Source organism: Entelurus aequoreus, linkage group LG21 (assembly GCF_033978785.1).
Source record: "Entelurus aequoreus isolate RoL-2023_Sb linkage group LG21, RoL_Eaeq_v1.1, whole genome shotgun sequence".
Lineage (NCBI taxonomy): Eukaryota > Metazoa > Chordata > Actinopteri > Syngnathiformes > Syngnathidae > Entelurus > Entelurus aequoreus.
In genome coordinates, this window is record NC_084751.1 from 6,414,320 (window position 1) to 6,431,834 (window position 17,515).

At 41.4% G+C, this 17,515-nt stretch overlaps 1 protein-coding gene across 3 annotated transcripts in view; it reads right to left on the reverse strand.

The window, feature by feature from the left end:
- The window catches only part of LOC133638224 (medium-chain acyl-CoA ligase ACSF2, mitochondrial-like), a 34,179-nt gene extending 22,294 nt beyond the window's left edge, over nucleotides 1-11,885 (reverse strand). The window contains exons 1-8 of one of the 3 annotated variants that reach the window (XM_062030603.1): nucleotides 11,753-11,885; nucleotides 6,529-6,724; nucleotides 6,340-6,468; nucleotides 6,223-6,276; nucleotides 2,502-2,620; nucleotides 2,258-2,420; nucleotides 2,093-2,188; nucleotides 1,879-2,030 (exon numbers count right to left, since the gene is read on the reverse strand). In XM_062030603.1, the coding sequence (XP_061886587.1) occupies nucleotides 1,879-2,030; nucleotides 2,093-2,188; nucleotides 2,258-2,420; nucleotides 2,502-2,620; nucleotides 6,223-6,276; nucleotides 6,340-6,468; nucleotides 6,529-6,612 (797 nt within the window). In that variant the 5' untranslated portion in view covers nucleotides 6,613-6,724; nucleotides 11,753-11,885. Of the gene's footprint in view, nucleotides 1-1,878; nucleotides 2,031-2,092; nucleotides 2,189-2,257; nucleotides 2,421-2,501; nucleotides 2,621-6,222; nucleotides 6,277-6,339; nucleotides 6,469-6,528; nucleotides 6,725-9,013; nucleotides 9,182-11,569; nucleotides 11,692-11,752 lie in introns of those variants that run through there. The other 2 variants (XM_062030601.1, XM_062030602.1) reach the window with 2 other exon arrangements.
- Nucleotides 11,886-17,515: the final 5,630 nt, after the last annotated feature.

Here is a 17,515-nt window from a genome sequence, read left to right on the forward strand (position 1 = left end):
AAATGAATGTTTGGTGTATGAATGGATGAATGATTGGTGTGCGGTCTCCCTCCTCTCTGTCAAAAGCCAAAGCTGATGACAATTGCTTAGGACAGGAACCAGTTCATTGAGAGCTTAGCTTTCCGGCTAAACTTACTTTTCTTCCTGGCGGATCGATGCAGAGTCCGCAACACCGTACCGATCCGCTTGTCGACCTCACAATCCCCTTTTCCCTCACTTGTGAACAAGACCCCAATTTTTTTGAACTCCTCTACCAGGGGCAGGATCTCGTCCCCAAACTAAAGACGGCACACTCTTAACCATGGATTTGGAGGTGCTGATTCTCATCCCAGTCACTTCACACTCGGCCCTGACTGGGCCTTGAAATTCTCTCCATAAAAGTTATGAACAGAATCAGTGACAAAGGGCAGCCCTGGCGCAGTCCAACCTTCACTGGAAACAAGTCCAACTTACTGCCAACCCGTGCGGACCAAGCTCTGACATCGACCACAATCAGATGTTCCGATACCTCACATTCCTGGAGCACTATCAACAGGACTTCCCAAGGGACACAGTCAAACGTCTTCTCAAAGTCCACAAAACCCATGTAGATGGATTGGGCAAACTTTTAGGCACCCTCAAGGACCCTGACAAGAGTATTGAGCTGGTCCACAGGTCCACAACTAGGACGAAAACCACACTGCTCCTCCTGGATCCAATTTTTGGCTATCCGGCGTAGCCTCCTCTCCAGGACAGCTGAATAGACCTTATACGGAAGGCTGAGGAGTGTGATCCAACGATAGTTGGAACACACCATCCGGTTACCCTTCTTACAGAGAGGAACCATCACACTGGTAAGCCAATCCAGAGGCACCTCCTCCAATGTCCAATTCTGCACAATCTTGTCAACCAAGAAATACCACAGCCTTCAGAGCCTTAAGAACTCTGGGTGGATCGCATTCACTGGCAGTCTAACCAAAGATGCCCAGACTTCCCTGTCCCCAGCCTTATCCTTTAGTTCCACTGGCATAATCCCTCTAGCATGTCCTAGGTCTACCCCGAGGCCTCCCCCTGGCTGGACATACCCAAAACACCTCACCAGGGAGGCGTCCAGGAGGCATCTGTAGTAGAAGCCCGAGCCACCTCAGCTGACCCCTCTTGACGTGAAGGGGCAGCAGCTCTACTCTGAGCCTCTCTCGGATAACCGAGCTCCTCACCCTATCTGGCTGGTCTCAGACATCCTGCGGAGAAAACTCATTTGTTACCTTGTCCTTTGATCATTACCCAAAGCTTGTGACCATAGGTGAGGGTAGGAATGTAAACTCACCGGTAAATAGAGAGCTTTGCCTTCTGGCTCAGCTCCCTCTTCACCACGACAGACCGGTACAGTGACTGCATCACTGCCACGTTCTATTCGTCTTTCACTTGTGAACAAGCCCCTGAGATACTTGAACTCCTCCACTTGAGGTAGAACTTTGCACCATCGGAGCCAACTCACCACCAGGGGGTGATTGGTAGAGAGCTCTGCCTGTCTCTTCACCCAAGAGTCCAAGACATGCGGCCCCATGTCATTCACAACCACAAAGTCAGCCATTGAACTGCGGCCCAAGGTGTCCTGGTGCCAGGTGCACATAGAGACACCCTTAATCTTGAACATGACGAGTTTAAACCACTTGAATTTAGACTCCCGATCACGCCTAAGCGTTAAAGTCCCCCAGCAAGGGCACCCTGAATGTACTCTTGGCGTGTTAACACGAGCAACAGTCAGGACCAGTCCCCTGGCCTGGAGGCGGAGGGAGGCTCCCCTCTCGTCTCATGGGTTCAACTACAATGGACAGGCTCTGAGATGCGGGGGCACTTAAATATCATAAATATAATAACTTGTTTGGCACGTCTTACTTTTCGCTCTCCATGGCGGCCAAGTTGGCTCCGGAATCGTAAGACGGCGACGGAAAGACCAGCGAGATGCCGTGCACCGCCATGCAGACGGCGCCCCCTACGGAGCCGAAGCAGTGGTGCAGCGGCACAGGAAGGCAGACTCGTGTGACAGGCTGAGGAAAAAGCACAGGAAGTGGTCCCCTACGTGGTACTGTTAGCACACGGCGCCACTCACCCGCCAGTCGAAGCCCACGCGTTTGCCCACGAAGAAGGCGTTGTTGACGATGTTGTGGTGCGTCAAGGTGGCGCCTTTGGGTCGTCCCGTCGTTCCCTGGCGACACACACGCGATGAGTCAGGACCAGGCGTGATGACATCATGCGGTCACATGGCGAAGCTTACAGAGGTGAACAGGATGTTGACAGGCTGGTCAAAGGACAACTTCCTGTGGAGCTGCTCAAGTTGGCGCAGGAAGCGGCTGCTGCCCGCCTGCAGCACCTCATCCAGGTGGAAGGTTCCGGGCTGTCGGCTGTCCAGGACAATCACGCTGCGCAGGTCGGGAAGTCTGCGCACACGTGACATGGTAACCTTGGCCTGTTGCCGTGGTGACGTGTTTGTTGCCGTGGTGACGTGTTCCTGGCGCTACCTGCGGCTGTGCAGGTTTCCTGCCTGGGAAGACTCCAGCTCAGGACACATCAGTCTCAGCATGTCACAGTACTTCTGAGTCTTGAAGCTCTCAGGACACACCAGCGCTTTGCAGCCTGCCTGCACACACACACACACACACACACACACACACACACACACACTTCTTTAACACACACACACACACACACACACACATATTCAACGCCACCGTCACACACGCACACACATCTTTAATGCACACACATCTTTAACACACACCCTTGCACACACATCTTAAACACACATGTGCACACACATCTATAACACACACACATCTTAAACACACACACAAACACACACATATCTTTAACACACACACATCTTTAACACACACACGCATACACACTTTAAACACACACACACACACAAACACAGACATGCACACTCATCTTTAACACACCCAAATGCACACACATCTTTAACACACACACATCTTAAACACACACACAAACACACACATATCTTTAACACACACACATCTTTAACACTCACACATACACACATGCACACACGTCTTTAACACACACACGCATACACACTTTAAACACACACACACACAAACACAGACATCCACACTAATATTTTACACACACATGCACACACATCTTTAACACACACACGCATACACACTTTAAACACACACACACACACATGCACACACATCTTTAACACACACACGCATACACACTTTAAACACACGCACACACAAACACAGACATGCACACTCATCTTTAACACACACATGCACACACATCTTTAACACACACAAATGCACACACATCTTTAACACACACACACAAACACACACACACATATTCAACGCCACCGTCACACACGCACACACATCTTTAACGCACACACATCTTTAACACACACCCTTGCACACACATCTTAAACACACATGTGCACACACATCTATAACACACACACATCTTAAACACACACACAAACACACACATATCTTTAACACACACACATCTTTAACACACACACATACACACACATGCACACACATCTTTTACACACACACGCATACACACTTTAAACACACACACACACACAAACACAGACATGCACACTAATATTTAACACACACATGCACACACATCTTTAACACACACACGCATACACACTTTAAACACACACACACACACATGCACACACATCTTTAACACACACACGCATACACACTTTAAACACACACACACAAACACAGACATGCACACTAATATTTAACACACACATGCACACACATCTTTAACACACACACACATCTTAAACACACACATATCTTTAACACACACACACATCTTTAACACACACACATACACACACATGCACACACATCTTTAACACACACACACGCATACACACTTTAAACACACACACACACAAACACAGACATGCACACTAATATTTAACACACACATGCACACACATCTTTAAAACACACACGCATACACACTTTAAACACACACACACACACATGCACACACATCTTTAACACACACACGCATACACACTTTAAACCCACACACACATCTTTAACACACACACGCATACACACTTTAAACACGCGCACACACACAAACACCGATATGCACACTCATCTTTAACACACACATGCACACACATCTTTAACACACACACACATACACACTTTAAACACGCGCACACACACAAACACAGACATGCACACTCATCTTTAACACACACATGCACACACATCTTTAACACACACACACATACACACTTTAAACACGCGCACACACACACACACAGACATGCACACTCATCTTTAACACACACATGCACACACGTCTTTAACACACACACATGCACACACATCTTTAACACACACACATGCACACACATCTTTAACACACACACGCATACACACTTTAAACACACACACACACACATGCACACACATCTTTAACACACACACGCATACACACTTTAAACACACGCACACACAAACACAGACATGCACACTCATCTTTAACACACACATGCACACACATCTTTAACACACACAAATGCACACACATCTTTAACACACACACACAAACACACACACACACATATTCAACGCCACCGTCACACACGCACACACATCTTTAACGCACACACATCTTTAACACACACCCTTGCACACACATCTTAAACACACATGTGCACACACATCTATAACACACACACATCTTAAACACACACACAAACACACACATATCTTTAACACACACACATCTTTAACACACACACATACACACACATGCACACACATCTTTTACACACACACGCATACACACTTTAAACACACACACACACACAAACACAGACATGCACACTAATATTTAACACACACATGCACACACATCTTTAACACACACACGCATACACACTTTAAACACACACACACACACACATGCACACACATCTTTAACACACACACGCATACACACTTTAAACACACACACACAAACACAGACATGCACACTAATATTTAACACACACATGCACACACATCTTTAACACACACACACATCTTAAACACACACATATCTTTAACACACACACACATCTTTAACACACACACATACACACACATGCACACACATCTTTAACACACACACACGCATACACACTTTAAACACACACACACACAAACACAGACATGCACACTAATATTTAACACACACATGCACACACATCTTTAAAACACACACGCATACACACTTTAAACACACACACACACACATGCACACACATCTTTAACACACACACGCATACACACTTTAAACCCACACACACATCTTTAACACACACACGCATACACACTTTAAACACGCGCACACACACAAACACCGATATGCACACTCATCTTTAACACACACATGCACACACATCTTTAACACACACACACATACACACTTTAAACACGCGCACACACACAAACACAGACATGCACACTCATCTTTAACACACACATGCACACACATCTTTAACACACACACACATACACACTTTAAACACGCGCACACACACACACACAGACATGCACACTCATCTTTAACACATTCATGCACACACATCTTTAACACAAACACGCATACACACTTTAAACACGCGCACACACACAAACACAGACATGCACACTCATCTTTAACACACACATGCACACACGTCTTTAACACACACACATGCACACACATCTTTAACACACACACATGCACACACATCTTTAACACACACACACATGCACACACATCTTTAACACACACGCATGCACACACATCTTTAACACAGACACACATGCACACTCATCTTTAACACACACATGCACACACATCTTTAACACACACACACATGCACACACATCTTTAACACACACACGCATACACACTTTAAACACGCGCACACACACAAACACAGACATGCACACTCATCTTTAACACACACATGCACACACATCTTTAACACACACACGCATACACACTTTAAACACGCGCACACACACAAACACAGACATGCACACTCATCTTTAACACACACATGCACACACATCTTTAACACACACACATGCACGCACATCTTTAACACACACACATGCACACACATCTTTAACACACACACATGCACACACACACACACACACATGCACACGTGACCTCGCTCACCATCCGCAGCGCAAACTCCGCCTCCTGCAGCTGATAGGCTGGATTGAGGCAGACCTGTGGAGCAGGACAGGAGTCAGGAGGAAGTAGCAGAGGTGACTTCCTGTGTGGCACACCCACCATGATGAGTCCCGCCTTGGCGCTGGCGAAGAAGAACAAGACCCACTCGTAGGTGTTGGGCGCCCACATGGCCAGGCGCTCCCCCGTCTGCAGACCCAGAGCCAGCAGGCCGGCGGCGACGCGGTCCACCTGCAGGAAGTCCAGCGTCACACACAGGAACTACCATGTCACCAAAATAAAAGCACCGGCCTCCTCCTGGAACTGAGCGAAAGTCTTGCGGACGCCATCTTGCACGAACACCATGGCCTCGCGATCAGGCCAGCGTTCCACCATCTTCAGCAGCGCCTCGCCCACCGTGGCGTGCTGCAGCGTGAAGGAGGACGTGCCATGGGCGTAGCTGCTGGTTAGTGCGGGTGTGATGGGCGGAGCTTCCACGTGGATCTTGCTGTTCATCACAACAACAAACATCACTTGTAGTCTGACAACTAAGTGACACACAAACATGTCCTGCTACACAACTATTTCACACTTAACATCTGACAACAAAACAATGATACACAACTATTTTATAATACCACCTTAACATCGGACAACAAAACAATGATAAACAACTATTTCATAATACCACCTTAACATCTGACAACAAAACAATGATAAACAACTATTTCATAATACCACCTTAACATCTGACAACAAAACAATGATACACAACTATTTCATAATACCACCTTAACATCTGACAACAAAACAATGATAAACAACTATTTCATAATACCACCTTAACATTTGACAACAAAACAATGATACACAACTATTTTATAATACCTCCTTAACATCTGACAACAAAACAATGATACACAACTATTTTATAATACCACCTTAACATCTGACAACAAAACAATGATAAACAACTATTTCATAATACCACCTTAACATCTGACAACAAAACAATGATACACAACTATTTTATAATACCACCTTAACATCTGACAACAAAACAATGATATACAACTATTTTATAATACAACCTTAACATTTGACAACAAAACAATGATAAACAACTATTTCATAATACCACCTTAACATCTTACAACAAAACAATGATAAACAACTATTTCATAATACCACCTTAACATTTGACAACAAAACAATGATACACAACTATTTTATAATACCACCTTAACATCTGACAACAAAACAATGATACACAACTATTTTATAATACCACCTTAACATCTGACAACAAAACAATGATAAACAACTATTTCATAATACCACCTTAACATCTGACAACAAAACAATGATACACAACTATTTTATAATACCACCTTAACATCTGACAACAAAACAATGATATACAACTATTTTATAATACAACCTTAACATTTGACAACAAAACAATGATAAACAACTATTTCATAATACCACCTTAACATCTGACAACAAAACAATGATAAACAACTATTTCATAATACCACCTTAACATTTGACAACAAAACAATGATACACAACTATTTTATAATACCACCTTAACATCTGACAACAAAACAATGATACACAACTATTTCATAATACCACCTTAACATCTGACAACAAAACAATGATACACAACTATTTTATAATACAACCTTAACATTTGACAACAAAAAAATGATATACAACTATTTCATAATACCACCTTAACATTTGACAACAAAACAATGATACACAACTATTTCATAATACCACCTTAACATCTGACAACAAAACAATGATACACAACTATTTCATAATACCACCTTAACATCTGACAACAAAACAATGATACACAACTATTTTATAATACAACCTTAACATCTGACAACAAAACAATGATACACAACTATTTTATAATACAACCTTAACATCTGACAACAAAACAATGATACACAACTATTTCATAATACCACCTTAACATTTGACAACAAAACAATGATACATAACTATTTCATAATACCACCTTAACATCTGACAACAAAACAATGATACACAACTATTTTATAATACCACCTTAACATCTGACAACAAAACAATGATACACAACTATTTTATAATACCACCTTAACATTTGACAACAAAACAATGATAAACAAGTATTTCATAATACCACCTTAACATTTGACAACAAAACAATGATACACAACTATTTTATAATACAACCTTAACATTTGACAACAAAACAATGATACACAACTATTTCATAATACCACCTTAACATTTGACAACAAAACAATGATACACAACTATTTCATAATACCACCTTAACATTTGACAACAAAACAATGATACACAACTATTTCATAATACCACCTTAACATTTGACAACAAAACAATGATACACAACTATTTCATAATAATAAAAATAATAATAATAATAATAATGAATTGCATTTGTAACGCACTTTACATTTGTTCAAATCTCAAAGTGCTACAAAGTATTAAAAATAAAAATAGAAAGTAAGAATATATAATAAAGAATTAAAATAGAAATGAAATCATGAGCCACATTTGACAACAAAACAATGATACTGTCATGTCCGTGATCATGTTTTGTTTGGTTATGTTTTGCTTAGTTTTTGGACACCTCCTTAGTTCCTGGTTTCACTTCCTTGTTTTGTTTGGTTTCCATGGTCACCCAATTAGTTTCACCTGTTCCACGTTTGGACTCACACACCCCTGTCACCAATCATGTCACTGTTATTTACAGTAAGCATACCTTTGTTCATCACTCGTTCTGCCTGCATTGTCTTTACGTCACACCGGTTCATGTCTCTTTCTGACCAAGTAAGTTTTTTTCTTTTATTATATATAGTTAGCTGTCTCTGCACAACATGTCAGGCACAAATGAGTAAGCATGTGGCTCTCAATACATGAGTGAGGCACAGAAGGGACTTGGCAGTAATAGCAGAGGAGCCAAGCACCAGCTACTGCTCGATAAAACAGTCACCCGAGTGTAAGAAGAGACAGAGCAACCTGTGCACTGCCTGGATTGACTACAAGAAAGCCTACGACTCAATGCCGCACACATGGATACTGGAATGTCTGGAACTGTATAAGATCAACAGGAACCTAAGGGCCTTCATCCAGAACTCCATGGAAATGTGGAAGACAACCCTAAAAGCCAATTCAAAGCCCATTACCCAAGTCAACATCAAGTGCGGCATATACCAAGGAGATGCGCTATCACCACTGCTGTTCTGCATAGGTCTGAACCCCCCTCAGTCAGATCATTACGGGTACTGATTCCGTAGTGGGGCGACAATCTGCCACCCGCTCTACATGGATGACATCAAGCTGTAGGCCAGGAGTGAGAGAGAAATAGACTCACTGATCCACACCGCCAGGATCTACAGCGATGACATAGGGATGTGTGGCCGGATGGTCTCAAAGAGAGGCAAGATGATCAGGACTGAGGGGATTGACCTACCAGAGGGAAGAATAGGTGATATCCAAGACAGCTACAAGTACCTTGGCATCCCACAGGCTAATGGAAACCATGAAGAGGCCACAGCCAAATATCTCCAGAGAGTAAGGCAGGTCCTAAAAAGTCAGCTGAATGGTAAGAACAAAGTCCGCGCCATCAACATGTACGCACTACCAGTCATCACATACCCCGCTGGTATCTTAAGCTGGCCAAAGGAGGAGATAGAAGCCACAGATATCAAGACAAGAAAGCTCCTCACCATGCACGGAGGGTTCCACCCCAAGTCCAGCCCCCTGAGGCTATACACTAAGCGGAAAGAGGGAGGCTGAGGGCTAGTGAGCATCAAGGCCACAGTCCAGGATGAAACATCGAAAATTCGAGAATACATCGAAAAAATGTCCCCGAAGGATGAACTGCTAAGTGAATGTCTCAGGCAGCAGAGGAGGAGGAGCAGACAACCTGGACGGACAAGCCCCTACATGGCATGTACCACCATCACATAAAGGAAGTGGTTGATCCTACCAGTGGCTGGAAAATGCAGGACTGGCAGACAGCACAGAGGCACTCATCATGGCAGCACAAGAACAGGCCATAAGCACAAGAGCCTTAGAGGCCAGGATCTAGAGTAGATCAGACCCAAGATGCAGACTGTGCAAAGACAGTCCAGCACATAGTAGCAGGCTATAAGATGCTAGCTGGATCAGCGTACATGGAGAGGCACAACCAAGTGGCTGGGATAGTATACAGGAACATCTGCAACCAGTATGGAATAGAAGTACCCAAATCCCAAAGAACCATACCACAGAAGGTGATTGAGAACAACAGGGCCAAGGTTCTGTGGGACTTCAGCTTCCAGACTGACAAACAGCTTCTGGCTAACCAACCAGACATAGTGGTGGTGGACAAAGAGCAGAAGAGGGTGGTGGTGATAGGTGTGGCAATCCCAGCTGACGCCAACATCAGGAAGAAGGAACACGAGAAACTTGAGAAGTACCAAGGGTTGAAAGAGCAGCTGGAACGGAAGGCTAGCGTGGTCCCCGTGGTAGTGGGGGCGCTCGGAGCAGTAACCCCCAAACTGGGAGAGTGTATGGATCCAACAAATCCCAGGAACAACATCTGAAACCTCAGTCCAGAAGAGCGCAGTCCTAGGAACAGCCAAGATACTGCGCAGAACCCTCAAACTCCCAGTCCTCTGGTAGAGGACCCCAGCTTGAGGATGACACAGATACCACCCCACCGGGTGAGAAGTTATATACATAACAAAATACACTAAAGGTGTGCCACACGTACGGCAGAACCGGTTTAATCACTTTCAGGAGACAACAATGTGTGTGTGCGTGTGTGTGTGTGTGTGTGTGTGTGTGTGTGTGTGGGTGTGTGTGTGTGTGTGTGCGTGTGTGTGTGTGTGTGCGTGTGTGTGTGTGTGTGTGTGTGTGTGTGTGTGTGTGTGCGTGCGTGTGTGTGCGTGCGTGCGTGCGTGTGTGTGTGTGTGTGCGTGTGTGTGTGCGTGTGTGTGTGCGTGTGTGTGTGTGTGTGTGTGTGTGTGTGTGTGTGTGTGTGTGTGTGTGTGTGTGTGCGTGCGTGCGTGTTGCCAAAGTGCATGTTAGAAAGTTGTCTTAGTGACTTGAGTTGAGGTGAAGAATGTGATCGACTTGGATCGGTTGAGATCCGGTCCAGTCTGCTTCAAAGCGGCGGGGATCACGTGACGTCACGTTAAGTCACGTTCTTGTGGCGCCAAATCATGAGGCGCGCGCACCAGATGTTCTTCACGAGGGACTCTTCATGCTAACGGAGCGGAAAGACTTGGCGCGCATGCAAAGATCGTTGAGGAAGATGGAACTTTCTTACCGATGGGCCGTGGCAGCAACAAGACGAGGACGTGAAGAGTTGGCGCCAAGAAGAAGAAGACGACGGAGAGCAGACATGTTGACTGACTGACTGAGTCTGACTGAGTGAGTCTGACTGAGTGAGTGTGACTGAGTGAGTGTGAGGGAGTGTGAGGGAGTGAGTGTGAGGGTTAGAGTTACACACCAACACTACTTATTCCCAGATGGCTGCAGGACACGTGGCGGCCTGCGGGGGGCGCTGCTGGACTGCTTGGCTTTGATTGGTTGATTGAAACTTTTATTAGTAGATTACACAGTACAGTACATATTCTATTGTATTAGTAGATTACACAGTACAGTACATATTCTATTGTATTAGTAGATTACACAGTACAGTACATATTCCCTACAATTGAGCACTAAATGGTAACACCCCAATAAGTTGTTGAACTAGTTTAAGTCGGGGTCCACGTTCATCAATTGATGGCCAACTTGGTTTAGGCCATCTCCTCCGGGCGCCATGTTTGCTACCACTTTTCTAATAGGACATATTAAAGACAGATACAGTGATTACAAATGACATTATTAACATGTAATATCAAGATGAGTTATAATAAAATATAATAATACTTAGTGATTACATTATGTGGAAATATGATCATAATAACAAGATACGTAACCCCCTGACCACATTGGTATGTACACCCCTGACCACATTGGTACGTACACCCTGGACAAGGAAGGCAGTGTACACCCTGGACAAGGAAGGCGGGGTACACCCTGGACAAGGAAGGCGGTGTACACCCTGGACAAGGAAGGCGGGGTACACCCTGGACAAGGAAGGCGGGTACACCCTGGACAAGGAAGGCGGGGTACACCCTGGACAAGGAAGGCGGCGTACACCCTGGACAAGGAAGGCGGGGTACACCCTGGACAAGGAAGGCGGTGTACACCCTGGACAAGGAAGGCGGGGTACACCCTGGACAAGGAAGGCGGTGTACACCCTGGACAAGGAAGGCGGTGTACACCCTGGACAAGGAAGGCGGCGTACACCCTGGACAAGGAAGGTGGGGTACACCCTGGACAAGGAAGGCGGTGTACACCCTGGACAAGGAAGGCGGGGTACACCCTGGACAAGGAAGGCGGTGTACACCCTGGACAAGGAAGGCGGTGTACACCCTGGACAAGGAAGGCGGGGTACACCCTGGACAGGTCATCACAACCTTTTTCTTAACTTGATCCAATATTTCAAATCTATTCAACTTAAGACTTCACACACAACTGGACAGGACACTAGTCTAACTTATTATACAATCTAGTCTTACCAATTATACTAACTAGTTTTCTCAATAATACTAACTTGAGTAACCAATAACACTAACTAGTTGTATTAATAATACTAAGTAGTCTTACCAACAATAGTAATCAGTCTTACCAATGCTACTAGTCAGTCTTGACAATACTACTAACTAGTCCAACCAACAATACTAAGTAGTCTTACCAATACTACAAACGAGTCTTACCAATATTACTAACCATTCTTACCAATATTACTAACTACTCCAACCAAAAACACTAACCAGGCTTACCAATTATACTAACCAGTCCTACCAATTATACTAACTAGTCTTGTCAATAATAATAACCAGTCTTAACTATAATAATAATAACCTGTCTTAACAATATTACTAACTAGTCTTACCGATAATACTAACATGCCTTACCAATTATACTAACTAGTTTTACCAATTGAACTAACTAGTCTTACCAATTGTCTTAGTGATTGTCACACGGGTGAAGGTCATGTGTCCTTGTAAAGAGGACTTTTAAACCCAGGATGACTAGTTGTAAACAAATGTTAAACCCAAAGTGTCAAAGGTGAACAACAATCATCTGCAATAGAGGTAGTAATATTAGTTTAGTGTAGTATATCTAGTAGTAATATTAGTTTAGTATAGTATATCTAGTAGTAATATTAGTATAGTATATCTAGTAGTAATATTAGTTTAGTATAGTATATCTAGTAGTAATATTAGTATAGTATATCTAGTAGTAATATTAGTATAGTATACAGTATCTAGTATTAATATTAGTATAGTATATCTAGTAGTAATATTAGTATAGTATAGTATATCTAGTAGTAATATTAGTTTAGTATAGTATATCTAGTAGTAATATTAGTATAGTATACAGTATCTAGTAGTAATATTAGTATAGTATATCTAGTAGTAATATTAGTATAGTATATCTAGTAGTAATATTAGTATAGTATACAGTATCTAGTAGTAATATTAGTATAGTATATCTAGTAGTAATATTAGTACAGTATACAGTATCTAGTAGTAATATTAGTATAGTATATTTAGTAAATACGTATTCTAAACCCATTTCAAAGTCACATGCGTTAAATCAACTATAAATTATTCATCACAATAAGCATATTCAAACTTCATCAAAAGGGAAATCATCCATTATAACTAAATTCATGTTTTCACCACAAATAACAAAATTCATGTTTTCACCACAAATAACAAAATTCATGTTTTCACCACAAATAACAAAATTCATGTTTTCACCACAAATAACTAAATTTAAGTTTTCACCACAAATAACTAAATTCATGTTTTCACCACAAATAACAAGATTCATGTTTTCACCACAAATAACTAAATTCATGTTTTCACCACAAATAACAAAATTCATGTTTTCACCACAAATAACTAAATTCAAGTTTTCACCACAAATAACAAAATTCATGTTTTCACCACAAATAACAAAATTCATGTTTTAACCACAAATAACTAAATTCAAGTTTTCGACACAAATAACTAAATTCATGTTTTCACCACAGATAACAAAATTCATGTTTTCACCACAAATAACTAAATTCATGTTTTCACCACAAATAACTAAATTCATGTTTTCACCACAAATAACAAAATTCATGTTTTCACCACAAATAACTAAATTCAAGTTTTCACCACAAATAACTAAATTCATGTTTTCACCACAAATAACAAGATTCATGTTTTCACCACAAATAACTAAATTCAAGTTTTCACCACAAATAACTAAATTCAAGTTTTCACCACAAATAACAAAATTCATGTTTTCACCACAAATAACTAAATTCATGTTTTCACCATAAATAACTAAATTCAAGTTTTCACCACAAATAACTAAATTCATGTTTTCACCAAAAATAACTAAATTCAAGTTTTCACCACAAATAACTAAATTCAAGTTTTCACCACAAATAACAAAATTCATGTTTTCACCACAAATAACAAAATTCATGTTTTCACCACAAATAACAAAATTCAAGTTTTCACCACAAATAACAAAATTCAAGTTTTCACCACAAATAACTAAATTCAAGTTTTCACCACAAATAACTAAATTCATGTTTTCACCACAAATAACTAAATTCAAGTTTTCACCACAAATAACTAAATTCATGTTTTCACCAAAAATAACTAAATTCAAGTTTTCACCACAAATAACTAAATTCAAGTTTTCACCACAAATAACAAAATTCATGTTTTCACCACAAATAACAAAATTCATGTTTTCACCACAAATAACAAAATTCAAGTTTTCACCACAAATAACAAAATTCAAGTTTTCACCACAAATAACTAAATTCAAGTTTTCACCACAAATAACAAAATTCATGTTTTCACCACAAATAACTAAATTCATGTTTTCACCACAAATAACTAAATTCAAGTTTTCACCACAAATAACTAAATTCATGTTTTCACCAAAAATAACTAAATTCAAGTTTTCACCACAAATAACTAAATTCAAGTTTTCACCACAAATAACAAAATTCATGTTTTCACCACAAATAACAAAATTCATGTTTTCACCACAAATAACAAAATTCAAGTTTTCACCACAAATAACTAAATTCAAGTTTTCACCACAAATAACTAAATTCAAGTTTTCACCACAAATAACAAAATTCATGTTTTCACCACAAATAACAAAATTCATGTTTTCACCACAAATAACAAAATTCAAGTTTTCACCACAAATAACTAAATTCAAGTTTTCACCACAAATAACTAAATTCAAGTTTTCACCACAAATAACTAAATTCACGTTTTCACCAAAAATAACTAAATTCAAGTTTTCACCACAAATAACTAAATTCAAGTTTTCACCACAAATAACAAAATTCATGTTTTCACCACAAATAACAAAATTCATGTTTTCACCACAAATAACAAAATTCAAGTTTTCACCACAAATAACAAAATTCAAGTTTTCACCACAAATAACTAAATTCAAGTTTTCACCACAAATAACAAAATTCATGTTTTCACCACAAATAACTAAATTCATGTTTTCACCACAAATAACTAAATTCAAGTTTTCACCACAAATAACTAAATTCATGTTTTCACCAAAAATAACTAAATTCAAGTTTTCACCACAAATAACTAAATTCAAGTTTTCACCACAAATAACAAAATTCATGTTTTCACCACAAATAACAAAATTCATGTTTTCACCACAAATAACAAAATTCAAGTTTTCACCACAAATAACTAAATTCAAGTTTTCACCACAAATAACTAAATTCAAGTTTTCACCACAAATAACAAAATTCATGTTTTCACCACAAATAACGAAATTCATGTTTTCACCACAAATAACAAAATTCAAGTTTTCACCACAAATAACTAAATTCAAGTTTTCACCACAAATAACTAAATTCAAGTTTTCACCACAAATATGTCCAAGTGAATAATGAAATCCTCCCCACCAAACTCATTGAAGTGGTTACAGACAACATCATGTCATCATCACAATAATCCCCTCACTAGTTTGGTGATGCAAGGACACACAACTTCCTCTGACACTGACACACAATCTGCTCTGATACTGACACACAACCTCCTCTGACACTGACACACAACCTGCTCTGATACTGACACACAACCTCCTCTGACACTGACACACAACCTCCTCTCTGACACTGACACACAACCTCCTCTCTGACACTGACACACAACCTCCTCTGACACTGACACACAACCTGCTCTGATACTGACACACAACCTGCTCTGATACTGACACACAACCTCCTCTGACACTGACACACAACCTCCTCTCTGACACTGACACACAACCTCCTCTCTGACACTGACACACAACTTCCTCTGACACTGACACACAACCTGCTCTGACACTGACACACAACTTCCTCTGACACTGACACACAACCTCCTCTCTGACACTGACACACAACTTCCTCTGACACTGACACACAACCTCCTCTCTGACACTGACACACAACTTCCTCTGACACTGACACACAACCTGCTCTGACACACAACTTCCTCTGACACTGACACACAACCTGCTCTGACACTGACACACAACCTCCTCTGACACTGACACACAACCTGCTCTGACACTGACACACAACCTCCTCTCTGACACTGACACACAACCTGCTCTGACACTGACACACAACTTCCTCTGACACTGACACACAACCTCCTCTCTGACACTGACACACAACTTCCTCTGACACTGACACACAACCTGCTCTGACACTGACACACAACTTCCTCTGACACTGACACACAACCTGCTCTGACACTGACACACAACTTCCTCTGACACTGACACACAACCTGCTCTGACACTGACACACAACTTCCTCTGACACTGACACACAACCTGCTCTGACACTGACACACAACTTCCTCTGACACTGACACACAACCTGCTCTGACACTGACACACAACCTCCTCTGACACTGACACACAACCTCCTCTCTGACACTGACACACAACCTCCTCTGACACTGACACACAACCTGCTCTGACACTGACACACAACACACTGCCATTTAAATAGCCACTAGCCCCTCCCACTAACTTGTAGCCCCTCCCACTGTCTGGGACCAATTTGATGAAGAATGTTGTTGTTGAGATCATGTCCACAAGT